Raw genomic sequence first — 26,303 nt, 5'->3', positions numbered from 1 at the left:
ATTCAAATGTCAAATGGCTATTTGAAGTCGAGCCCTGATGATACTGAACCATTTTTCCCTTTTCTTTTGCAATTTTCTGTGTGATTGGATTAATTATGTGTCACTCACTCAATGCTAGAGGTCAGCAAACATACATTCTCGGTCATAAGTCATCAATCTATGTGACCGTGGAGATGAAAAGTCAAGCATGTCAGCCAGAAAGCTGTACAGAGAGGGATCAGCCCATTGATTTCAGGGCCAACCCAATCTTACCACAGCCCTCTGCCTCGAGAACTGAAATTATCCCTACGGGCTGAGTACGGCCAGCTTTATACGTTAGATTTGAAGTGCATGATCACATTATAGGGACCTTTAAAATGTTTATTTCAAATTCAAGAGTTGGATGATTATCAATTGGGAATGTATGTGGAGTCCATACAGGGAAAGTTCCTGTTGAAACAGAATCTATAAAAACACCAAAGTGTAGTTTAACTCAAAGTGAACGCACTTGAGTGGGGATATTTACCAAGTTTAGTAAACAAATCTTTAAGCTTTTATCACTTCTGTACACGATACAGATATAATACCAGCCCACGGATTAGGTTCCGTCACACAAACAAGGTCGAATGCAGGTCGTAATAGAAATTCTTTCGGCATAAAAAGCACTTTTGTTAATTTTCTAAGTCTTTTTCACAATGATGTGAGTATAAAGACATAGTAATGTGCTTTGAGTATATAATATCTGTTGCAAAATGGAACAGAAGGTAAGGACAGACTGAGCAAGCTCACACCACAGACAGCCTGCTGGCCGCTGACAAACCAGCATTATTGTTGCTATACTCCACTCCACTCTCCTAAATGGCTAATCTTTGTTGGATCTCACCCTTAATTGGTTAACAGTCTCCGCAGGGCAAGTGAAAGTGGTGCTATTTAAGGCTCCACCATGAAACAGCAACACTTTCATCTTGGCAATAACAGGCAACAATTATATTACCAGATTTGAAACTGAACCTTCTATCTACCCACTAATCAAAAACGAGGCCCATCTGTTGTGCTGTCTCTTTTGAAACGACTGTTTATCTGCAGCCTGTATGATAACTGCGTCTGGACACTAATTAACTGCTAAATAGACTGCATTAGATGGTTTCAATTCTGCGGGAAAAAGTAAGGAGGAAAAAAAACAACACCAATAAGCGCATTTTATGTTTACTCAAACTCTATCGACCAGGCACCGAAGTAGCAGAATCGCTCTCCATTCAATGTCTCTCCCTGACACATGCACCCGCGTGCATGCGCACGCGTATCAACACAACCTTACGTGCGCGCGCTCTGCGCTCTCTCTCTCTCTCTCTCTCTCTCTCTCTCTCGCTCTCTCTCTCTCTATCCATCACGCACACTCAGACTGGCATACGGACTCGCGCGCGCACACACACTCACTTTCCCTTAGCTGTGCTTTTGTGTTTTGTCAGAATTAATGAGAAAAGTTCCCTTGCCCTAGGGGTAATTAGTGTCCTTGGAGTTAAATAAGCTAATACTTAGACACCTCTGGCACAAGCAATTATGTTTGTGTATTGAATAATTGATTCAAAGAGGGGGGAAGGGCTGCTAATCAGATCTGAGCATAATGAATTGATTTAATTAACAGGGGAATCCGAGGGTCTCTGGAAACTGCGCGCATTTATTCAGTGGCAGCAGAGGCGAGCGCGGCACATAAACTGGAAGAGAGGCGGCGCGAGTTTGCTTTTAGCAGTTGTCAGATTTGCAATTGGATTTGTTTGAATATAGTTGCTGTTTCGGAGCAAATGAGAGGCAGAAAGGGAGAGCATTAACAGCGAGGAGAGCTCAGCCGTTCAGTCTGAGCGTCTGATCCCACCGTGTGTGCACTCTTACACAGATACTCTAGATTTATATCGCTTTTCATTGTTTTTGCCTAATTTCTTCGCATGGAATTTATCAAGAGCAAGCAGTGCCGTGTGATCGCTATTTATTTGCATTACAGTTCAGCCCGGACAGAGGGTTCTCGTCGTGTTTATCGCCCCATTCCGCGTATGAATTATTATTGATAGGGGGGGAGAAAACGTGCAGGAGGCAATTCATCTTTCTAGGGTTTTTCTTTTTTTTTTTTTTTTTTCTTCCCCGTTTATCAAGGCGTAGTCTAGTCAACCGCGCGTTTTAAAGCCATTTCCAGGAGAAGCTCCGAACAGACCAAGCGGTGCAGCCTGCTGGAGCCGAGGACGGATCGCCCGGGGAAGGACTCCTCGTTCCTCAGGACGATGGTGTTGGACAAGGAAGAGGGTGAGTAACATCTACTACAGTAGGATGCATTAACCCGGGGAAACTACTGACATTTTTCTTCTTTTTTCCCCTCCGTCGCCCCGGACCCTGCGCTCCCGCAGCCTCCGCTACACATTGGCTTTTCCAAACCCCATTCAGTCACGACAGGGTCCGTGTTTTCGCGAGGAAACGAGAATAATGTGTGGCTGCTTTCCGTACCTTGAAGTTCCACCAACGCAGTTTAGTTTGGAGGAGTTTATTTCAGACCACATGTGTGTGTTGCGTTTTGATGTGTAAGCCAGAGTTGGAGGATAGTCCACAGGCTGCGGTGCGTGTGGCTCCTCTGTCCTTTCCTCCTCTGAGTGCTTTTTGCGTCTGTGAAGTTGGCGAGGCAGCCTTTGACATCACCACGGGATGGGAGATGACAGCAGAGTGCTTTTAACTTGATTGCAAATTATGGATAGCGCCGTGAAACGTTCACTCACTTTCCATCAAAATAGGCCTACTTGCATTACTTATCTATTTCAATGTATTTAGGTTAATGGGTAAGGCAATCTAATTAATTTTAATTTAAATCAAACTCGCTTCTAATGACGTCCCATTTTGGATTAAACTGATGTTCAGATGTGCAGTGAATTCATCACTTTCATGTCTGCGTGGCTCTTAGTAGCCTATATGCGCTGACAACATTTAAGGGACATGATGGGGATATTCATATATTTACAACAGACCTACTAAAGGATTTATGTGGTTATAAAAGAAGTGATTCTGACGTTGTTTCTGTATTCGGTGCCTCTTTAAGAGTCTTTTGAAGATACATAAAGACTACCTGCTGGCATTCACAGTGACAGCCTTCACGGACCATAAAACAAATGTTTTGTTTTTATTTCTAGATAGATTTCTGTGATGCACTGAAGTTCACCCGGGGCTCCTCCTCATCCAAAAGTAATGAATGCATTTGCAACCCATTATTTATGATTGAAAATGGATATTTCATTTGTCTTAGCGGAGCATCCTTTCACTTACACATCTAAGAACCAATAAAAGGATTGTGGCAGAGACATAAATTGGTCTGTCTGGCTGAAGCCAGGTTGTGCTAATGTACTCAAATTAACTCAACTGTAAATTGCCTCCTCTGGATGTCTGTCTTGCTAAAAGTTCCCTATATGATTCATGATTCAGATTGCTTTTAACAGTTATTGGCTAAGCAATATGGTAAATGTACAAGGTGATGCAAATGGCATTAGTGGGAAAGGATGCACAGGAGCATGTAATGCAGTCAATACTACATTAACTACTGATGCCCAATTACAGAACCAGGGAGAGAGGCTTTTAGGAGCATTAGGACTTGCAGAAGAGCTGAGATCACCTGCTGCTCATTGCCTAAAAGCTTCACCCTTTATTTGCTGGGTCCAACCCACAGTTCCAGCATTTTGGCCAGGTTGTCAACAGAGCAGCTTGGCTCTGGTCTCTTTCACTTTGGTGCCCTCTTAGCGTTTATTGGCTCTAAAGTTATAGGCTTGTCAATTCAACCTTCTTGTCTAATGTATCCTCTAAGTGCCTGCACAAATAAATGTGTGCGCATGTGGCGAGGGAGGTGTGGGTTAGTGTTTTTGGTGACCACGAGTGTACAATCACTTTGTTTTTCTTAACTGATTTATCGTTATGCTTGCCTGTGTTTGGACAAGCAGCTTAAGTGTTCATATCTTGTTCATATCGTCTTTCCGTGGCCTATAAAACAGATCATCAGTGTGTCTGGTGTTGTGTTTAAAGTCTCCGATCCAAGTTGGCAACAGAGTAATGATGCTGCTTTTTTGGCGGACTGCTTTTGAACTCTGACTTCTCAAAGAAAAGTCAGCAACCATTTGCGCAATTACCAGAACAGAATCTCTGAACACATACTGCTGTCAGTTGTCATTTTCCTAATTACTTCTGATCAAACATGAAATATTCCACATATGTTTTTTTAATTTGGATAGATCTGCACATCTTATATGTAATGTATATGACAATTTACACGTACACCTTAAACTAATCACCTCTTTCTCAGACGATTAAGTCACTAACTTCTAATACAAACTACCTTGTAAAGCAGTGACAGTATGGCGGTGCACTGTGGAAGGAATACAAGCACTGCTCTGTGGAGGGACCTAATGTGCAGGTTATAGTTGGTAATGAACAGCAACACATGTACCAAAATATTCTGCGTCAACATTTTACTTCAACGTGTGATATGAGGCTCCAATTTGCGTCTAATTTGAGAGGAGGGGGGAAAAAAAGCAACTCAGCCAATTTCTCACTTAACTGCAGGAGAAGAAAGTGGGTCTATGCTTAAGGCATATTTCTGCTGAATATTAACAAAACTACAGTTTAGTCACTTATAGAACAGAGCAAAAGGAAAATCTTCCAACCCCGGAAAAAATTTCTGGTGACCTTTGATGGTTAATTTAGAATCTAGTCGTCATCCTCTCCAGGTGGAATTTGTACAATCATAACGCATGTGATTGGAAAGCAATGCTTCAGATGAATACAGACTGGCAATCTGTCGGCTGCTTTAATAAAACTTAGGCTTCAGGCTCCGATTTTTATTTTGAAATAATAAGAATTGCTTCATTCTTTACCAGTGTTACCATGGTAATACTGTCTTGTAGCGATGTTATATTGATTTAGAAAGTGGACAGTAATATTTCTTCTCTGTTATTTGGTTTCTGAGGGTTGATTTCTAATTTCCAGCTGGAGATTACTTTTATATGTTCCTTAAGTCTTTTCACTTTTACAAAGGAATGCAATTTGCTCCCTTGTATTTGCCATTTTCTCAGCTTATTGGTTTGCTCGTACTTCAAAATTAAACTTGCCCATTTCAGATATTGAAATTACATCTGGTTTTTGTGCTCTAGGCCTTGAACAATATTACAAACACATTGCTTTGTGTGATATTTTCTCAAGTCAGAATGTATTTTTCTTTTCTTTTTTGTGAGCTTTATTAGAGGCACCTGCAGCACCTCTGTTGTACTGTAAACATGGCTTGACAGGATACAGTGTGTGTTTCAAACAAAGTGGAACCTGCACAAATCTTGTTTTCTTATAAAATACACGTGAAAATAAATGGTACCAAGACATGCATGTGTGATGATAACATTATGTATCTTGAACTGACAGGCAACATGTGCGTCATCAGATTTTTGTTCACACTACGCCAATATTCACATTTAGCTAAGCTGAAAACAAAACCACATTAAGACCATTTTCAGCTACGAGTGTTTAATTCTATCTTATCTGAGTCTGATCTTACAAATGCAGAATTCTCACTAGAGACAATTTCGTCTGTCGCCACTAAACCTTGAGATCCCTATCAGCCCCGATCGTTTCACATTTACGAGTGCGGTAGATGCGTATCATTTCCATGATCTAAGTGGAATTCAAAGGGACCGGATTGAGACTTAAGAGACACGTGTTGGCGAGCGCGCCCACCTGCCTTCGATGTAAATGGCTGCACTCATCAGTGTGGCGCACAAACTCAATTATGCACTCCTGAGCTGCAAGAGCATCCCTTTTATTACTGCCAGAGGCCACATGCTCGCCATGTTATCATAAAGATTCCCGCAACAAGATGTGTGGCTACAGCATACATCACAGGGGGCAGGCGATCCCTGTTGTGTCATACCTAAACCTGACCCGCTGTTTTTACACACGTGTTATTTTCAATGTCAAGATGAACTTCTGGCGTGAAATCAGGTTGTGTGTACAAAAAGAGAGATTCAAACTGCCCAAAAATACATGAGCACAAAAGAAAATGTTGCAGTGAAACCCTCGTTTCCACGAATAGCAGGTCGAGATGAATCATTACTTAAAAATACATTAAAGGAGCACTGGTGTCTTATCTAAAGTTCAGAAGTTCTGTACAAAACTAAAATAAACAAAGAATATTAGTTGAATCACATGCTGACAGGAACAAATAAATATGTATAAATAGTTAGTTACTCATCTGTTTGAACCTGTCGGAAGCTGGTCTTACAGCCACCTGTCTCTGCAAAGCTGACTCATAAGGCGCTGCTGACAACACTCATCTCAAAGTGGGAAGAAATATACCGAGTGATGCTAATGATGCTTTTTACCTAATGCTAAATTCATTATTTAAATGCTCTCTGTTCTGATTTGGGTGTTAAGATGTAACTTTGTAAAGTTTAGTCTTTTCTCTCTGGAAAAATAATATTTCCTTCAGTCTGTCATCACAGGGTTAGAAAAGAAGGACACGAAACGTGAGGAATGACATGCAGCAAAGTCACTGATACAAGCTGCTGTCTACACTCCAGCGTCGTCAACTACGGTTCTTAAGGAGCTCATTATTTTGTTTTTAACAATGAAACAGTGGATTAAATTACACAGATTATCATTTCAGTGCATTTCTCATGCACAAAACCAAATCTCAAATGATGTTTGCACTGATGTGTATGAAAGGAACCGATCTATAATAACTCGTTCAATGCGAAGCCGGTCTGGTGTAATCCCTCCAAAATATAATCCCTTGATGCGTATTTCTCCAAAGTATTGACCTGACTGTATGCTGGATTTCTAAAGTCGATGCCAACTGTAAATCTGGGAGCTTATAAAATCTGATAAGTTAAATTGGCAGTTATTAGTAACTACTGGCACATCACGATTTCCAGTGTGTATATATTTGTTTTATGAGTGGAAAGTCCCAGGAAAATGGTGTAAAGGCAAATAAAGGGTAGGAGTTGTGGCGTCTAATGAGGTGTTTAGAGGAATTTCTATTTTGAAAGAAATGTACGAACACATATTTCTCTTCAAAGTGGAAATGCATCTGTGAAGAAGGAGTGGAAAATTTGAACAAATTTCGGCATGGCATGTTTATTATGTCATCGATTTATGACAGCATAATTACTGTAATGGTGTCACAAAGATTTTAGCCAACATAACTCCTAAATAAGATTAGTTTTTTTTTTTTCTTTTCTTTTCTTCACAGCACTTACGCTGAATGGGAAAAAAAAACAACCTTTAACTGTCCTTCCTGGTTCTGCTGTTTCCGACAGCTCTCTATGTTGGGGAACCACTATAGGCGGGGTTAGGGCAGCTCCCCCACACGTAGTGGCAGTGAAACAGGTACTGTTAAGGCAACCTGTTAGTCGAGGCTAACAGGTTTTTGTCCAAAAACACCTCCGGTGTAGGAATATTTTGGGTTTAAGCCGAAAGAGAGAGGAGAGCCAGTGAACACCAGATCAAGAAATTACTTTTTTCATCCACGTGCAAAATATCAAATATTTAGATGTCATTTTTGTTTTGAAAAAAAGAAGAAAAAGCCACTGAATATTTTTTTCCCAATATTTTCTTTTCATATTTCAATGCTAATTTATGAATATTGTCAAAAAAAACTTTATTGCTGTTGGAACTCGAATGATGATTATCATCAGAAACGGTGTTGGTCCAGCCAGTTTAAGTCATCATGACAAGCTTTACAAATGGGACTGTAGCTGCAAATTGTAAAGTAAATTGTCACCGGTTTGATCAACACTGGCTCTTTGTGAGCTGAAGAAGGGACACCTGTGGAAATACTACGTAAATCATTTAACTTCATTTGGGGAGTCATAAACACAGGTCTGTTGTGCTCTCTCTGGGTCAACAGAAATTCTTGCCAGTGAAACTTTCCCATTTGGAAAACTCCTGATCCATGCAGAGTTTTATTTCATTTGTTTCTAGCCCTGCATGTGTGAGTGTGCGGCTCACAGAGGGGCAGTGCTGGTTGTTCAGTAACACTTGTGGGTGTAGGGAGCATAACAGCCTCAAGGGGCTGCTAGTGAGGCTTCAAGAGCGTCAGTTTAACTTCATAACATTCTATTGAAGTCCCATCACTGTGCTGAGTTTTCTGCAGGTCCAGCGTCAGAAAAGTAGTTTCAGCCTTCAGTAAGAGGTTGCAGTTTTTTGTTTAATCCCTGAAATGGTATTATTTCTTGACTCCTTTTTTCCCATTACCTGCACAGTTAGATAAGGATGCCGCTAAATGCATTCATATTTACCCTGAAACAACCTAAACTTAACTTTTTTTTTTAATTTCCAATCCAACTTAAAATGACCTTTACCAGAGCATTTAAAAAAAAAAAAGAAAAGAAAATGTCACTTGAATATCTTTTTGCCACAAACAGGTAAATTAAAAGCCACCTTTAATGAACTGTTTTTGTGCCAGAATAATCCCAAAACCAGGAGGATGGAGCTGTCACACTTTCTTTAGATCTTACGGTTATCTTGTTGGTAAATAGAAAAGCTCGGGGTGTCTTCTCATCAATAAGAGCAAATTGCTGAGAACTAACCCCTTATTGGATGACCTTCAGTAAATAAAATCTTAAGTAGCTAATTAAAACCTGTGATTAAAGAGGGTTGTTATTTGCCCTGAAAGGCCAAATAGATTAAGTTTTGGTTATTGAAGTTAATGATTTAATCTGTGCTTAAGTATGATATTTGTAGCTACAGATTCAGAGGCAAATGGCAGCTGCCATCCACACACATACCGGTGAACTTAACATGAACTTGAGCTTGTTTCACAGACCTTTAACTCCCCCTACTCCCATTCTCCTCACACTACTTTTCATTTTATTCCATTTCATTTGACTATTTCTCTATGGCCGACTTGCCATTTGATTTTAGCCAATAACAAGAATCACTCCTTGAGGAAATAAAAGCAGGGTCATTCTTCATATTATGAGGTAATATAACGTGTTAAAAGGAATTCATTAAAGCCATATTCATAATGACATATTAAATGCCATCGATAGTATTTCTCCACGGAGAGCTTCTGGACAACCTGACCATATGAGACGGCTGAGTTTACCATCCCACATCTTCATAAAGGCTTCCTCTCTAATTGTGCACCCACCCAATCACCCTCATTATTTACCCCATCAGGTGTGGGAGTGGGTACTTGAATGACATTAGAGGCCCAAGCTGCCAAAAAACTGCCCCCCTGTTGGGAATTTGCATTATTCAAGATTAAAGAACCTCACACAGTGCAACACAGTATGGTGTTCCTTCTTCCCCTCCATTTTCAACACACTGAGGAGCCTGAATGGCACACCTGTCTCCTGGCATATTCTTTAAAATAGTAAGTGTTCAGTAATTGCAAGGAAGCGGGAAGGATTTTGTACATCACTTCCTGACCTCCTGAGTGACACAAACTTTAGAAGGCTACATTTATTCCTCTCCAAATGCATTTTTAATGCAGTCTAAAAAGTGTTGATGCAATTTGTTCAGGGTGGCAGAAAAGTGGCTGCGTCAGGTCTAATAGTTTTTTTTCTTTTTTGATTTTTTTATGGGTATCAAAGTGTGGCTGATAAGTTAGCCTCTTAGAAAGTTTATAAGTATATAGTTTAGGAATAAATGTTTTTTCTTTTAATTGGTCTCAAATTCAGACTAGAGGACATGTCAGTTGATCTTGCGTATGTACTTTACTAGGATTGACAATGAAGACGCATTCACTGTCTTGGTTACTAGCCACTTGCACTGGAATGAGAAAGAGAGAAGTTAAAATGGCAAGTTTATAAATGTAAACTCTTTAGGTCAACAGAAGTCAAAGCCTAACAGTACCCCCGTGTTTGATTGGCTGGAGCAAACCTTGGTGTTCTGCCAGCATTCTGACAATCGTCCTTCTTCACTGTAAGAGCTCTCGTGGGTTTATTCAGGTAAACCTGCATGAACAAATCATGAATGTTTGGTGTCATGTCTCCTCATTAATCTTAGTACCTCATTTTAATTTTCTTCCCCCATCTCACTCTTTCTAACTCCATTTGTACTGTTGACAGATTACCTTGCAGAGTTCCAATCTCAACCTACTACTGAGCAATGAAGTGTTGGAACAAGTCGCCTTCTGTAATAATTTGGAAACTCTGCCAGTTTCATGTCTTTAAAAAAAACAGGAGCAATGAATTTAATTAGAAAGCTGTTGCATATCTCTGTGATACATTTCTTTTAATTAACCCCATGTGAATAAATTAAAAATAATAGGGGGCTGAAAAGTGTGGAAAAAACACCCTAATGAAGTTTTCCGTTAATTGGGATGGAGTCTGCAGCCAAACCACAGTGAGCAGTAAGCACCAGCAGCTAACAATGCCTTCTGTAAGCTTCAGAAAAGGGCCCAGGGCCTTCGTGCTGACTTCAAGAATAAGAAATGCACCTCTGACGTGATGGAAATGACCGTGGGCCGGGAGAAAAGGCAGTCCTGTTCCAGGCTGCTCTGCTGAGACTCCCCATGCCGCGCTTGAAGCTGGGCCAGTGTTATTGCAGCCCTAATGCGGCTGACTCATTTGGAGCGGATCAGGAGTAATTATGGTAGGGAAAGTGGCTGCCGACCGTAGGGGTCAGGACACTTGTAACATGTGAAAAGAGCAATTATTCCAGGAGACAAAACCCTCCCTTATCCTGGCCAGTGCCAGGGTCAATGCAAGGGACGGCTGGGCTCCGTTTCAGCGGGGCTTATTAGCCACAGCAAGCTGCAAAGTTTGAGAGAGTGCATCTTGTTAATGAACAGTCCCCTGCACCAGCCCTGTCTCCTCTCTCTCCCACTTACTGTGGGTGTTAATTATGTCATAATCATAGCAGGCATACAGTCCCAGAATTCACCTCACAGACCCCAGCATTCATACACAACCATCTGGAAAAGCAGCATGCTGTACAGTAATATAGATGGCTCTTAGAGCAAATTATAAGAGAAAAACACAGCCAGTTTGAAATGTAATATTGACTCGGGCCTTGTAAGAAACTGCCCAATTTGGGATGAAGAGTGTATGCACGTGTCTCCAAGTGTGAGTGTGTGTGCTCATGCATATCTTTTCCTTTGCTCCCTCCATATGCTCCAACTAACGACAGGAACATGAATCAGAGGTCTTTGTTTATCATTCCAAAAACGCTCATCAGACTGCTTTCAACTGACATGTGTATTCCAGCTGATATTATTACCAGATGTCTCGTATTTTGTCTTGGCGACAGAAAAACATGTATTTGGGCCCAACTGCAGAAATGATGGAAGCTGCATGGAAGGGGCTGATTCCTTCACACAATAGCAGGACATCTGCATCAGATCTCTATTAGCCTTAGTGGCAGACACCCTTGGCCAAGGAACAGATTTAATTTGGGATTGCCATGGCCACAGCATTTACAGGGGTGGCTGAAACACAAAAGACTTGGGCAAAATGGTACCAGAAGGCAGACAACTCATGGAAGACCACGAGAGTCCATGTTATAGAGAAGCAACATAGTCGTTTTCTCCTTTTTTTTAATACTGTTACCCCTGTTTTTCTGTAATATAATATAATGATTAAATCACTTTTATAGGGTTATATGCAGTAGTGTGGCAACCAAATGCAGTAGTTTTTAGATTCACAGCAGTCCATTAATACCTGGTTGATGGCTTGTACAGCAATGTTCTGAATTAATAGATGGTATTGGTGATGATGATAAGTGCACATGTTCCAGATAAATGCAATCACTTTGGCGATTGTGGTATATGATTTCCTTGTGCATCGCAGCATGTGTCTCTAGCATGCTGGTGGCTAACACTTTCTTATTTAGTGCAGCTGGGAGCTGGAATTATAGGGGCCCCAAGAGAAAGGCCCACCCAGGGCAGGCTTGCACTTCCTTGAAAGCCCACCTCCCTCTCTATGTGTCAGGAAGGCTGAGTGATTCTCATCAAGATCCTTTACCTCATGAACCAGTGAAGTCTGCATCCCACCATGGCGTCAGTGCTTTTAATTGATCAAAAGGCATTTAACAAAACACAGAAGCAGATGTAACTGTTCCTCCTGCCATTACAGGCTGAGTGCCCATGAGAGCAGCTGTTCCACTGGGAGCATGTGTGTAGTTGTGAACTGATGGATACCCTGAATGAGGGAATTCAGTTACAATCTTCAAAAACCAGCTCATAGTTGATCATTAAAATGATTTGACAGCTATTTTAATAGTTGCCTCCCACATTCTTCTCTAACTTTTGTCACAGTAAACTGTATTTGAAATATAACTAGGAACCGTTCTTTCCAGAGTGATGTGATGATTAGGATTAACACAGCCACAGCAGTCGATGCTAAATCAATAACCAGTCCTCCTTTAGGTTGCATGAATGACATATGATAGCCTTACAGAAAACTGCAAGATTATATGACTGAATGTGACATGCATTTCAAACACTGACTTGCTTTAAAAATACCAACTTGCCATGAGTATTTGGTAACTGTATTATTCTGCTTTTTAACACTCCCTCAGGTGCTCCATGCAGTACATTTTCTTTCAAAATCTTAAATATACCAAAAAAAGGTTAGTGGACTGATGTGATTTTTTCTTTTGATAGCTGAAAAGATGGAAGTGTAAATGTGGGAACAGAAATCGGATGCTATCTATAATGAAAATGCATGCTCTGACAGACGGTTTGGGCTAAGTAAAACCAACTCTACAAATTCTTCAAAGATACTATCTTGAAGAAACAGAGAGATGACAAGGCTTTACACACAGAACTAATGGCAAATTAAATTCCCCCTCAATAAGCATATTTGTCAGGGCAAGTGCTGTCTCTCCACTTTGAGGGGTAAAATGCACCCCTTGCTGGAGGAATGAATTGTGATGTGGAGAGGCATGCTTTTGGTGACATGAAATGACACTGGAAGGTCAGTGGCACTTGTATCTGTTAAATGGAATGGATTAAGTGGAGGCTCCCTCCTAGTCTGCAGCTTTCTTTCATAATGCAGCTTTGTGGGAGGTGGCAAGAAGTGGAGGTTCAGTTCTACATTGCTGTTTCGCAGAGCGCCCGGAGTGGTGACAGGTGCAAGAAAATGTCTCATGGCATTAAAGGAATTGAAAAGACATTTACTTTACACAATCCCTTCCTTTCTATCACTGCTCTTTGTTTAGAAAGTTTTTGCTACGGCATGCTACACTACTTATTAAAGCCGATTTCCAGAGGCTTCGTTGGTCAAAGACATCCAACTAATGTTCGTTCACTGCAATGGCTTTAAGACAGAGGCATCAGTTGAATATAAAAACTGCTTTTCTGGCAGACATTAGGTGTTCCACCACTGAGATATGTCTCCTACGCTTACAGCAGGACTAAAGGATCAGCACATACGCACATGGAAAGGAATGTCAACTAACTACAAACATAGAACCTGGGTCATAACAGACACAAACTATGGTGTCACTTTAATGATGCTACCCAGAGTTTAAAGCGTCCAGTTGTTGTTGCATTGAGCAGCATACAGTTACTCAAGGATAGGTTAAGCTTTGTCCTTTTCAAATGTGATGTAAAACACACATGATATGTTTTAAGGAGTGTGTGGCAGATGGTGGTCTCAACCAATTAGGAGTAGTTCTCAGAAGGTGGAGGAACGACCTTTTTGTATAATTAGTTCTCTTATTTAAAGCAAAGATTTTGAGTAGAATAACTAATTAGGTGTCATAAAAGGCAAATTAAAGATTTTTGTGATCCTTGAGGGAATTAAAGCAACTCCTTTCTCTTGCTTTTCACAAGCTCTGAAGCACACACACACACACACACACACACACACACACACACAGAAACACAGAGCCTCTCTGCTCATTAAGACTGTTTTTAGTTCTGTAGAAGCCTGTCAGGCGAACGCTGCTGGCATACCTGCAGAGAGCTCCCCTAACAAGCCATGAAATACAGGTAGAGAGTCCGCCCTTATCCAGTGTGGCTTGAATTTGAAGCTTTTTAGCTTCATTTACACTGTACATTGGTATTTATAGCAGGTTTTGTGATCCTAATGCGGCAGCTTCAAGGGGTCTGTTTTAGGGAGGGAGGGAGGTGAGGGAGCTGGAGGGCATGCGGCACACTAATTGATGGCTCCCATCACCAGCACTGGACCAATTAGCTTCTTTTTTCTACTTCTTATAAAGAAATAAGACAGCTCAACACCACTGGAACACTTACTGACATATAAACCAGAGCTCTAAATTTGACTAACAAGTGCTCCTATTTCTTTCACCTCTTTTTTAAAAGTGAAAATGCTAATCATATTACATTTGTAGCATTATTGATGTGGGGATGGCCAAAAATTGCAGAGCAAATCTGGATCCAATGAGGCACTTTGTGAGTCCATTTAAGTGTGTATGTGCTTATGAAAGAAACTGAGAGGAAGAGAAGAAATGATTTTATGTTCCAAGTAAGGTGTGCTAAAAAGTGCTGTAAGATTTTTGTGAAAGGGAGCAAACTCGATAGACTCAGCCGAGAAAAACAGCACAGAGTGAAGCAATTCCTTCTTGCCAGCCGAGGTTGTGTTTATCACTGAGCAAAGCAAAGCCAAACAGCAGGTCCAACTGCACAATACACTGTCACTGTCGTACATACCTTCCTGCCAAAGAGATGCAAATTAAAAAAAACATTTATCTTGTCCAGCGAAAATAACAAATAAGCAACATTTTGTATGAAACTCCATCTAGCATGTTTAAAATCGGCCTTTACAGCTACTCACACAAATAAAATGCTGGCCTTACCCCCCGTGACGCAGAATGTCCAGCCCTTTTTTCTTTTTTTTTCCAGACAGAGAGAGACAAATGTGTTTTGAAAGCATACTGGCAATGGGCGTCCACTGTGTGTTCTTTTAGACGGATCAATAGCTCAGTGTGTGAGAGAGTGTCTTAAGAGCTGTTGTCTTGTGCTTTCAGCTGTGGCAGACCTGTTAGTGCTACAGAGGGGAGCTACGTGTCCCTGCCTCCGGTACGGAGGCAGTGGCCCCCCTCAGGCCACTGCTGTACCAGTGGCCTGAGGGGGGCTTTTAGTCTAAACACAAATGTCAACCACACATAGACTATTAGTGTTTAGTGCAGTTATTAAATGGACTTTATTTGTCCTTTAGGAGGCTAAAAGGCGCACTTTAAAGGGACCTGCATGACAGCAGGGCAATTTGCCAGTTTGGTAACTTAGGCTCGCTCATTGCGGACATGAGTAGAGATAAGTGTAAAAGGAGGAAAGGCTGTAATGCTCTGAGTATGGAGCACCATGTGTGTGTTCTGAGGTTAGTGTGTGCTCTACTGTGAGTGTGTGTCACTGTATGAAACACTCACAGGGTGCGTGTATGCTAAAAGGCACTTAGGCCATAACATATCTCACTGGGGTCTGGTAGCAACGTTTTTGTGGTCAGAGGCTTTTTAAAAGGTTAATGTTAATCTATACCAAACAAAGCCCATGAGGAGCTTTTACAGCTGTGGACAGTTGAGTGAAATGGGCTTTGATGAAATGGTAGGTAAGTAACATACTACACAGCTTGTTGTAAATACCACAAAAAGCTAAATGCACATTGTGTTTTTCTATTCTCAGAAATCCATGAGACATGCCCCCTCGTCTGAATCCCACTGCCAGTGATCATGTAACTTTTGTATTACAGCATGTTCTTAGTGGAACAAGTGAGTCAAGGCTTTGTAGCCCAATGTGACCTGTGTGCCTATCTACATGGAAGAATGTTTTCTTTAATGCATATGAAGCAGGTAGGCAGTGTGCTGTGGCCGTGTGCGAGGCCAGGCTTAGACGCCTCGAGAAGCAGCCAGCTTATCAAAATGAGAACATGAAAAGTCACTCGTGTTCCCGGGCCGTAAATCACGCATGGCTGTTTGTCTCCTTATCACTACAGGTGTGCCGATGCTCTCCGTCCAGCCCAAAGGGAAACAGAAGGGGTGTGCTGGCTGCAATCGCAAGATTAAAGACCGCTACCTGCTCAAGGCCCTGGACAAATACTGGCATGAGGACTGTCTCAAATGTGCCTGCTGCGACTGCCGCCTGGGGGAGGTGGGCTCCACCCTCTATACGAAAGCCAACCTCATCCTCTGTCGCAGGGACTACCTGAGGCAAGAAAAACACCCAATCACCTTTCTCCACTCACAACAAACACAAAAGCCATGGCATTCCAAGAGCTGTGTGACTTGAAAAGAGCCATTTTTTAACCTTCTGGTCTGGTTTGCTTTGGTTTCTTAGTGTGTTCCCTGTGATTTTCACATAGTTAAAAAATCAATGTAACTTATGTAGGAAAATATTTCTCTTCAGTATTTCTTCAATATTTCTCCAATTCTTAGAATTCTAACAATCATAACTTCAATGGATATTACTAAAGAAGTATGGGACTTGAGAGGGCCCATCATATCTATTAATGGTGGATTTTAAATGGCGGATTATTTAGAGAGAATGGTGGGGCATACATGTCAAAATTAAATCATTTCATTTTCTTAACTGATAGAAATACAGCAATTTAACTGTGATAATGACAAAATTGCTGAGCATTTATTTTACATGTCTTTAGTGTCTATGCTTGCTTAACCCATTCGTACCTACGGCAATGATTAAAAACAGCCTCCTAAAACCTTAAAACTGCTAACTAAAACCTTTTTATTTCCCAGGCTTTGAAGAAACTAGAACCATGAAATAAAAACTATTTGAGAGTTGAAACCTTCAGCTTTTATTGTAAATTACTGACTCTGCCCTTGTGTTTCTCAATATATTTTAAAAATAATATTAGCGTGTCTCGAAAATGTTGATGCAATGTGTGCATCATTCTAGGCTCGAAAGGTAAAACAACACAACCCAGTCGTTGCTCCAGGTCAGAATGGTGAAACAGATGTATTCTGCACTCTGTCTGTAGTCGACTTATATGAATAGAAACATTTATCAAATAGGCAAATGTCTAAATATCACAATGGCAAATTACTGTTCAATTATTCGGTCTATCACTAATAGCAATGTGATACTTTAAAAAAAAAGGGAATATCACTCTACTGGTGATTAATTTTTTCCATACTTGTCTCTGTGTTTACACAACATGAAGAACCTCTGTCAAGAAAGGTCCCAGTCAGTTGTAGCTGAGCTGTAGGCTGTGAGAATCCTCCAGGCAGGCTTGTTGCTTCCCCACTGCCCCGCCTCCTACTTCAGATGCCCCGGCCATCTGCTTGTTAAATTAAACATGACCATTTCTTGGGCGTTAGGTCACATTCCCTACCATTTATCTGAGAGGGAATCCCCCAGGGGCCGACTTAGGGATGCCGGTGCCCTATGCCCCCCTCCTGTCCAAAACACCCTGTCCTCCTGCATTGCCCTCCCCCTTTCCCTGTCACCATTTTCCCGCAATGTATCAGCTTCCAGCTCTCTGTCACCCCTGAGTTGCTGCTGCCCCTTGTTAGCTTTGGATCAGTTTGCTGTTCTAATTTTAGAGGCTGCATTTTAAAGGAGCAGTTTCATTTCAAACGATTTCTAAAATCCAACATAAAGAGAACCCTAATTAGCTTGGTTTTCTTCCTACCCCTCCCATGACTTTGGGTGACATTTAACTATCATCTCAGCTCTTCCTGTGACCTGGAATAAGCTTGTAGCCCACTGGAGAAGCGCTCTGAGACGTTGTGATGAGATAGGCCATAACTATCCATCAGTCCCCACCCACAGTTAATGCTTTTAAGATGCAGTGAGAGGTACCCTTCGACCTGATGTTGCTCCCAAAAGGGGCAGATGGTACAGATGAGGTAATAATAAATGGGGAAATGAGCAAGAAAAGGCAAAAATAATGAAGCTCAGGGTTTCACGTGGTAAAATACATCAGCTGCAAGGACAGCAACTCCAACCCCAAAGCTGCAGTGGAGGGTACAGGAAAAGCTTTCTTAAACATTAGACCACTAAGATGTAGAAGTCAGACAGGGGACGAAAAAAGGAGAGTGGCATGTGAAATCAAGAGTTACAAACACTAAAATAAGGTAAAAAAATAGAAAGAGGGGAGGAAAAGAGCTTCCTGTGCCCCTCTGCTGGCCCAGATTGTTTAATGAAATCCATCCCACTCGCCTGCTCTTCAGGCTGCGATAAATGCAGAACACTTAATGGCTGAGATGCTTGAGATGAATTCTATTATGGAACAAATTAAAAAACCTTGCCTTGCGCACAAAGAAGAGGCAGCAAGAGAGACCAGAGCATTCAATAGTTAGTGATACAGTGTCCACCCAGCACCAGTTTCTTTTTTATTTCCCTCTTTTTTAAGTATGTGACAAAGACTACTCTCACCTGGAGTAGTTATCTTAAATTAGTACAAGAAATTAAGCTCCTGCACTTTATCAAACACAAGCAGTGGATCAAACCCACTAGTTATTTCTCAGGATTTGGAACCCTGCCATACTCACATTAATTATTATAGGAGCTCCATCTGTGATTTTCCTTCAGTGGCTTTAGCAACGTGAATACACACAAACTTTCCGAAAGCTTTCTTTTTTAGAACACATACACACAAAAGAAGTGTCTGTACACAACGCAGCCGGTGTCCTCTCATGCCCTTCATAAGCGTACAGCATCTACAAGCATACGGACCTACATGACACTCATGCCACTGTTCATAGAATAAAATGAAAAAATACATCTTTTTAAGCAGCTACGGCACATTCTTTCATCCATTCTTTCATCAAACTAATTAAGCCTTTATGTCTTGGGCCGATATAGTTATTGTGTGATCATCAGGACGTCAAGACTGATATCATATAATCTTTCATTTCATAAAGGACATAACAGTCTTCCACTTATCAAAATGGGGTATAATTAACTGTAAGAGGGGAGCGTGTTCAAGAAAATGAACATTATAAGCTACTCACAAACCAAAGGAAAAGCACGGGGAAGATGATAGCTCGATATGTGGGTGTGACTGCTTTTTAAATCAGTCCTCTCTCCTTTAGGAGGTAACAGAGTTGCTTTTCCTTTTTTGGGCACGATAGATCAGAACAAAGGGTTTACACTTAAAAAGACACAGTTGTTGGGGAAGGTCAGAACACGCAATGCATGCATTAACAGCTTTTCCGCTTATGAAATCTGACAAACCCCACACAGGCTGGGAAGTCTCAACGAGTTCAGAAAACAGGTAGAAATCTTAAAGAACCAATCTGAGAGAAGCAATACAGAGAGGCAATTGATGCACTACAGGAGCTTTGACAGTTTGAAGTTAGCAAAGCAGCGAGTTGAAAGAACTTAAAGAAGGCCTTCTTTTCTCTGAGGACCCATTGTAATGACTCAATAGCAGAGGAAAGAGAGCTTCTTTATGGTGCTGCCGTCCAACTCTGCTCTCAACATCCCACACCAGCACACGCGGTTACATTTTTAGCTCCTAAACAAGAAATCTTTTAATGAGTACAGTCATTCTCCTGGGTTGAAAAAGGATATGAAGCAGGGATTAGGCAGAGATACGAGTTGTCATACACTGCCATGCCTTAAAAAAAAGTCACCACCTGGATTTAACCAAGTAAATAGGAAAAGTACCATCGTGACTATTACATTTCAGCTGGCAACAAGTTATTTAACCCTAACTGATGCAGTGAGTTGCTTCTCATTACCAAAACAACTATACTGAAAGAAACCTCCTGTGGTTGTGGAAAAGATGTTACTCAGTTTCAGATGAGTCAAATCCCTGGTCTGCACCAAGCAAACAAAACAACTAAGGAGGTTGCTTGGTGCAAAAATTTAGTTAAGAACTGTCTAGCTCATTTTAAAACTTGGAAGCACAGTGGTGGACTATCATCATCAAAGAAGAAATTAGGTCAGTAGAAAAAAATCTTGAATAATCGCAAACTGAGATCACTTAATTATTTAAAAGAAAATCAACCGGCGAGGTCACCACAACACAGTTTAATTGTGAAAGTAAGAGTATTTCTACATGCACAATGTGAAAAGAACTCAAGGTATCGGGACTAAACAGATGTGTAATTATAAGAAAACCACAAATTTGTTATTTGAGTTGCTCGGGAGCATAAAGACCGGCAGATGAAGTCCTGCACCCATCATGTCTCGTACCAACTATACAAGCCCGTTCAGTCAGTGTTATGATCTGGGGCTGAATCAGTTGGTCAGGTGTAGGTTCAGCAACGTTATGTGCCCATAAAAATGGTAATCCGACAAGCAGAATGTAGTGAATGACCGGGTTAGGTTTCTTCTGATTCAAACTGTGAACGAATGGTTCATGGAGCATGAGACATTAGTTTTACACATGGATTGGCCACCACAGAGTCCAGATCTTAACCCAGTTGAGGATCTTTGGGATGTGCCAGGAAAGACTTTTAACAGCGGTCCAACTCAGTGAATAATACAAGATCTTGGGGAAAAAACTAGTGCACCTCCATATTTAAATTAACGTTGCTTAATCCGAGTGTGAGATTGGTTTTTTTTTGTATGAACCACCTTAGAATAACAAAATTTAATCTGAGCAACAATATGGATGACTTCTGATTCAAACGTTATTATGGGAAGCACTTCTAACCCTCTAATTCATTTAAATCAACCACAGAAAGCATTTATAAAAAATATTTTTTCGAGAACAAAAGTCATCATAAGTACGTACCATTTTTAAATTATTGATTAGAAAAACATACAGGGTTCACGTTATTACGCAGTGCTCTGAACCATATTAATTTTGAGTAATTCCCATACCATTTAACCATCAATGCTGAGGAAAAACTATGATGTTAATGTTTTACCTTTCTTTGGAGAATATTGATTTATTTAATCCAAATGACCAGGGAAATTGAAGTGCATGAGCCACTGCACTCCTACAATACGGGACGTGTGTCGGAACAATACGGGAGAATTCTTCCAAAAAATAGACTATTCAGACCGAAAAAATCTTTTTATAAATTAAACTGTTTCTGAAAAGCAATTTACAGCTTATGTTCTTTTAAAGGCACTGTTTCAGAGCTTCGGACCATATCAAGATTATTTTTTTCTTTTATGACTTAGGTAACAGCATGAACAGTTCGATGGTCTATGTAGTTATACAAGTCAGCCACAACATTAAAACCTCTGACAGAAACCATTAAAATAACCCCTGTTGCATCTCATCATTATATGTTTCTGTATCATCAAATTTTGACAGGATAAATGATTGTTTATGATTTCAATGTACATCTGGACAACCTGGGTCAAATGATGGATTTAGATTTCTTGAAGAAATCACATAAACTCTTAAATGATGTCACATACAGCATATTGTATTCAAGCCTTTCCTCACTGAAAAAAAAATACTGACAGGTAAATAATATTGATTATCTCTTTACAATGGCACCTGTCAAGGGAAGGGATGTGTAAGGCAGCAAGTGAACTGTCAGTTCTTGAAGTTGATGTGTTGAAAGCTGGAAAATGGGCAAGATTGAGGATCTGAGCAACTTTAAAACACCAAATTATGATGGCTATGGTACTGTATTGTGTTGTGAGGTGAAAATCATTTCTTACTATATGCAGCGCCCCCTCAGCCGTTACTCATGAGACTACTGCAGTGATGGATCTCTTTGGTTGCTTATAGTTTCACACTGCAGGAGCAGGAATAGAGAAGGTAATGTGTTTGAACAGTTCTCTCAGGCTGTAATCTCCTCTTAGCACAAGGAGCTCAATTAAGCCATATGTTGACACCACATTAAAACCCAGACACATCAACTGTTGGCTGAAGAACTATATGAGAGGGACACAGGCACATCCAGGTCACTTTAATCCCTTCCAACTCCTCTGAGCCAAATTTCTGCCCGTGACTGTAAATCACAAAGCAGATAAGGCCACCTGGTTAGCATGAAAGAAGTGGACTGCGTCATGATTTGAAGGTGATTAAGAAGGATCAGTCTCACTTAAGAGAACATGGTCTGGGTACTGTAGCTCTATTCAGCTTACCGTGCTATGTGCTGGAAGCTTTTTTTCTTCAGACTTGAGCTGTGTAGTTTGAAAGACGTGGGCGTTTACCAGCTTCTGCAGGCTTTAGTTTGTAAATTTAGTCTCCAGTACCAAGCTCCAGTAATCCTCATAATGAAGCAAAAACAAGGATACTCCCGCAGTATTTCAGTAACAGATATAGCACAAAGGTGACAATTGGCCAAAGATGAGACACATTGCTGTGAAAGTAGAACTTAATGTCAGCAGCAAGTCGACAAGGGATTCCCCAGCAAGCATTTTCACGAGTTGGATGCATCAGGTGGGCACCATGTCTGCAGACCAGCAGGGTGTGATAGAGATGAGTTACGATAATCCTACTAGCTGTTATAGGCATGTGAATATCAGTCTGTGTAGGCAACTAATGCCCTCTAGGTTTCCCCCAGAGGGAGAGAAAATTACATCACAATGTGTAACCCACCCCTGCTGTAGTGAAACATGGAGAAGTACATAATTATTATAAAATAGTCTAGTCACCAGTGTCAAATATTATCAACATATGTGTATAAAAACCCAAGATACATGCGATCTCAGCATTCTTCATCGATAGATATGTACAATCTCTGCATCTCTCAATCCGAAGAGCCCAGCAACTGTCACACTAAGTTACATTGTGACGTTTTATGAGAAAGAAACAGGTTTGCAAAGATCTATTTGTATCCCAAACTTTCATTTACTTCTGCTTACCAATTACTTTTGCTTCCTAAATCGAACCAAATGAAACACAAAAAAATGTATAATAGAATAACAATGTCCAAGGCACCGGAGCCATGGTCTCAGAGGTAAAACAGTCAACACTACAGTCAAACTTGGGGTCTCCTGGAAGATGGTCTGTTGAGTCCATATTATTAAAGATAGACATAGCCACCATACCCGAGACGTGAGGCCATCGGTGGCTTCGAGTGCATTACAGAGCACCCGGTGGGTGGCAGATGCCTACTGTATGAGAACATTGAGTTTTTTTTTGTTTTTTTTTCAATGAAGCAGTAACCAGTCGTAACAGTGTCTCAGTTTAACACCCCGTGAATCCTTCTCATGGAACATAACAACCTTTCTCTCTCTGTTTCGGTCTCTTCTGCTCTTCTGGGGCAGTGGCCCCTAATTAGAAGCAGAGCTGGATGTACATTTTCTTTAACAAGGTGAAAGCAACTGAATGGGACAAGCATAAACGAGGCAGGATATCAACACTCCAACTCCTCTGTCTGAGCCCCTACAAGTTTGGGGAAAAGTGTTAAACATACTGCTGGAATGACAATCTGCTGTTGCCTTATCCCCTCTTACAAAGCTGTGAAGCGGCCCTTCTCCTGCTGCAGAATATATGAATCTCCAGTATCTGTGCTCCAGAATCTCCAAATTAAACATAGGGCCATGCGTGTGGAAAATGAAAATGTAAATCAGACTTGAGAAAAAGCATTTGAGGCTCCTTCACTTTAAGAAAGAAATGTTCTCCACTGGTGCCTTCTACTATGATCTTTATCATCTGCCTCCTACCTATTGAGTCTAAACAAGCTACTGTGAGATCCGAGTGGGTTCGATGTAAAACATTCAGATAACTCCACGGTTACATCCACATCTCAAACTCAAGTTCTTCTCCGAATTAAATGGGGATGATGGAGACGGAGAGAGAAGGAATTGAACCCACAAGCTTGTAGAAGAGATCTTTTTCGACTCATGATCGCATTATAACGTCCTGTAAAACTGGCTTTAGTTGTAAACAAACTCATTATCATTTTATGTATTTTGAGGACTTTAAGGAGCTGAAATGGTTCGCCTCAGACTTATTTGTGTTGGTTTGCATTGTGCAAACTGGAAATTCTTTGAAGATGGAGATTAAAACCATGTGATATTTTTAATTAGATCATTAGTCAAGTATTAAGATCTAGGTTTGGAACTCTCATTAACAAAAATACCAACAGAATGCCAAGAAAGATTTGTGCTTTACATTCAGGGTATTTTTATCATGTCCCGTTTCCTGCTTTTACTCTTTTTTCTGTCTCTCCTGTTTTGGTTAAGCTACATTTTTGTTTGTTCTTTCTGTGCATGAAAGCAAAGGCAAGGCGAGTTAATCTTTCTTTTCTCTCCGTCTTTCAGGCTCTTTGGTACAACAGGGAACTGTGCAGCCTGCAGTAAACTGATCCCAGCCTTTGAAATGGTGATGAGAGCCAGAGATAATGTTTACCATTTGGACTGTTTTGCCTGTCAGCTTTGTAACCAGAGGTAAGAATGGGTATCGTAAATGCACAACAACACTGCCTTAAAAAAAATATGAATGGAGTGTTAAAATGGCCAGTAGCTTAAATATTAGAAGCTCTTGGAAAAAAAAGGAACAAAAAAAAAAACCCTCTGGTCCAAATAAAATATTCAGTTTAATTGCATTAAAACACACCGCAGCTGGTAAGTCTGGAAAAAAAAAAATTTGGTTGTCTTGTTGTGTTGTTCTGCATTTGTAATACCCTGCTAATTATTTTCTATTATGACACACTGCCAGCAGTTTGTTCTTGTTCGTGGCGAGATCTTTAAATCTTTTAAGCCAGCGAGATGTAAAATTAGCTCTTGTTCTTATGTGTGCAAATACGAACAGGAGCTGCAAAAACTAAGCTCACCAAAAGCATAAACGAGAAAAGACCCACACAGGTGTAAAATGATTTCTTAGGGATAAGGGATAGGGCCCATTATGAAATTGGAACAAGCACAAAGCCTATGGTATGACGAACATAGAATATGACATACCCAAATATTGCTTTTTCCCATTAATATACTGTCAGTAATGGCACCAGTTTGAGAGCAGAGCGTCCTTTGCATGCTTGTCAGGGGTGCTGTGACCCTGTTCCTCCACACAGCACAAGCCCATTAACCTTCTGCAGGCCAGATTCAGTTACCATAGTGAACACCTGCTGTAAGGGAATTATGACTGCAGTTTCTCCTCTCAGCTGGCAGACACGAAGCCAAGTCTCATCTGGCACAGTATTGCCACGACTGTGACTGTTACCAGCTTTATTTACTGTGTTACCAGCCTGGCATATTACTGAAGCCAAGCTATTTTCAGCTATATTCTTATCTTCACACCCCTTCAGTCACATTATGGAGCTGTGTCCACTGTGTCACACAAACAAACAGTAGCATAAAGAGGAACATCAGTAGGGCAGGCTGCTATGTGTTATTTTCCCTCTTCAATTGACTCTGAGACTTTAGAGGAAATATGATTGCTAACTCTGGAACCAAACTGGTGTTTGAAAAGCTTACCCCGTGGCAGAGATTCCTTCGAGACTTGTGTGGCACCACAGCCGTTTTACCAGGCAAAAGAGAGTTGACCTACCTTTTACTGGGTGCCAGAGCTCGTGTCTGTTTGCTTTCCAATAGGACAGGGTTTTAATCTGGTTTTATTTGAAGCCACGCATTATGATGACCATCAAAACAGGCTTTGAATCTGATGGGCTGTACTCCTGGCCAAATGTGCACAATCAAACAGAAACATCTTTACCTACTGATCCGAAATGCAACATTTTCAAAGGCAAACACACACCACTGTGTCACAGTGCCAGCAGAAAGCGCCTTTGTATTCAGAACAACAACCTTGATTCTGTTTTTGTCTGCCAACAGGTTCTGCGTGGGGGACAAGTTTTTCCTAAAAAACAACATGATTTTGTGTCAAATGGACTATGAGGAGGGCCAGCTGAATGGGAGCTTTGAGACACAGGTTCAATAGTCGGAACCTCATGGCAGCAACAATCGGCTCCACACTTTACACACAAGATGGATGTTCTGTTGCACTTGGAAAGAGACAAGCGTCCGTCTGCTTGCCTGCAATACTTTTTAAAAACCCCTTTATCAGTCCCTAAGGACTCTATTGTAAATGTTCAACTTTTTGCCCCTCCCACACCCCAACACTGAGCAGTTACAAATTTTGATGTACAGTTGTGCCTGCTTAGCTGAGCACTGTATTGCTTGTATGTTTTGTGAAATTTGTTTGAGGTTTGTTTTCTTTTTCTTTTAGAAATGGTTCACTGGAGGGTATGTACAGTCTGTTTTTTCTGTATATATAAACTGGAACATTTATTTTATGAAATGTAATGCAATTTTATTACTAGTGTGAATTAAAGATTCTTAAATGTTTGTTGTGAGGTTCTTCCCCCCCCCCTCTTGCTAAAACCAAAGGTGTTATCCCATGTGTTGATATGTTATCATGTCTCCAAGAACTGCGACTCCATAAAAAGCCTTGCAAGAGAAAAATCTATTTGAAATCCTCTTTAAATTATGACAGAACAAATCAAGTTTTATCCCATTTTGCAGGGTCCGGATGGAATTAGAAAAGCTGTTTAAAAATTAACTTAATAAGATGTTATTTGGA

At 40.8% G+C, this 26,303-nt stretch overlaps 1 protein-coding gene across 1 annotated transcript; it reads left to right on the top strand.

Annotated features, from left to right (window-relative positions):
• Window positions 1-1,427: 1,427 nt before the first annotated feature.
• On the top strand, window positions 1,428-26,054 carry lmo1 (LIM domain only 1). The gene is made up of 4 exons (XM_075460091.1): window positions 1,428-2,274; window positions 15,891-16,104; window positions 24,047-24,172; window positions 25,556-26,054. The coding sequence occupies exons 1-4, from the start codon at window positions 2,253-2,255 to the stop codon at window positions 25,659-25,661; spliced, it is 468 nt and encodes a 155-aa protein (XP_075316206.1). The 5' UTR covers window positions 1,428-2,252; the 3' UTR covers window positions 25,662-26,054.
• The last annotated feature ends 249 nt before the right edge of the window (window positions 26,055-26,303 follow it).

Source organism: Odontesthes bonariensis, chromosome 1 (assembly GCF_027942865.1).
Source record: "Odontesthes bonariensis isolate fOdoBon6 chromosome 1, fOdoBon6.hap1, whole genome shotgun sequence".
NCBI lineage: Eukaryota > Metazoa > Chordata > Actinopteri > Atheriniformes > Atherinopsidae > Odontesthes > Odontesthes bonariensis.
The sequence above is the reverse complement of the archived record's forward strand: the minus strand, read 5'-3'. Positions and strand labels throughout refer to the sequence as shown.

Coding starts and splice junctions, on each gene's coding strand:
- lmo1 (XM_075460091.1), top strand. CDS start 2,253: ATGGTGTTGGACAAGGAAGAGG. Junction 2,275..15,890: donor GGTGTTGGACAAGGAAGAGG/GTGAGTAACATC, acceptor TTATCACTACAG/GTGTGCCGATGCTCTCCGTC. Junction 24,173..25,555: donor TGTCAGCTTTGTAACCAGAG/GTAAGAATGGGT, acceptor GTCTGCCAACAG/GTTCTGCGTGGGGGACAAGT.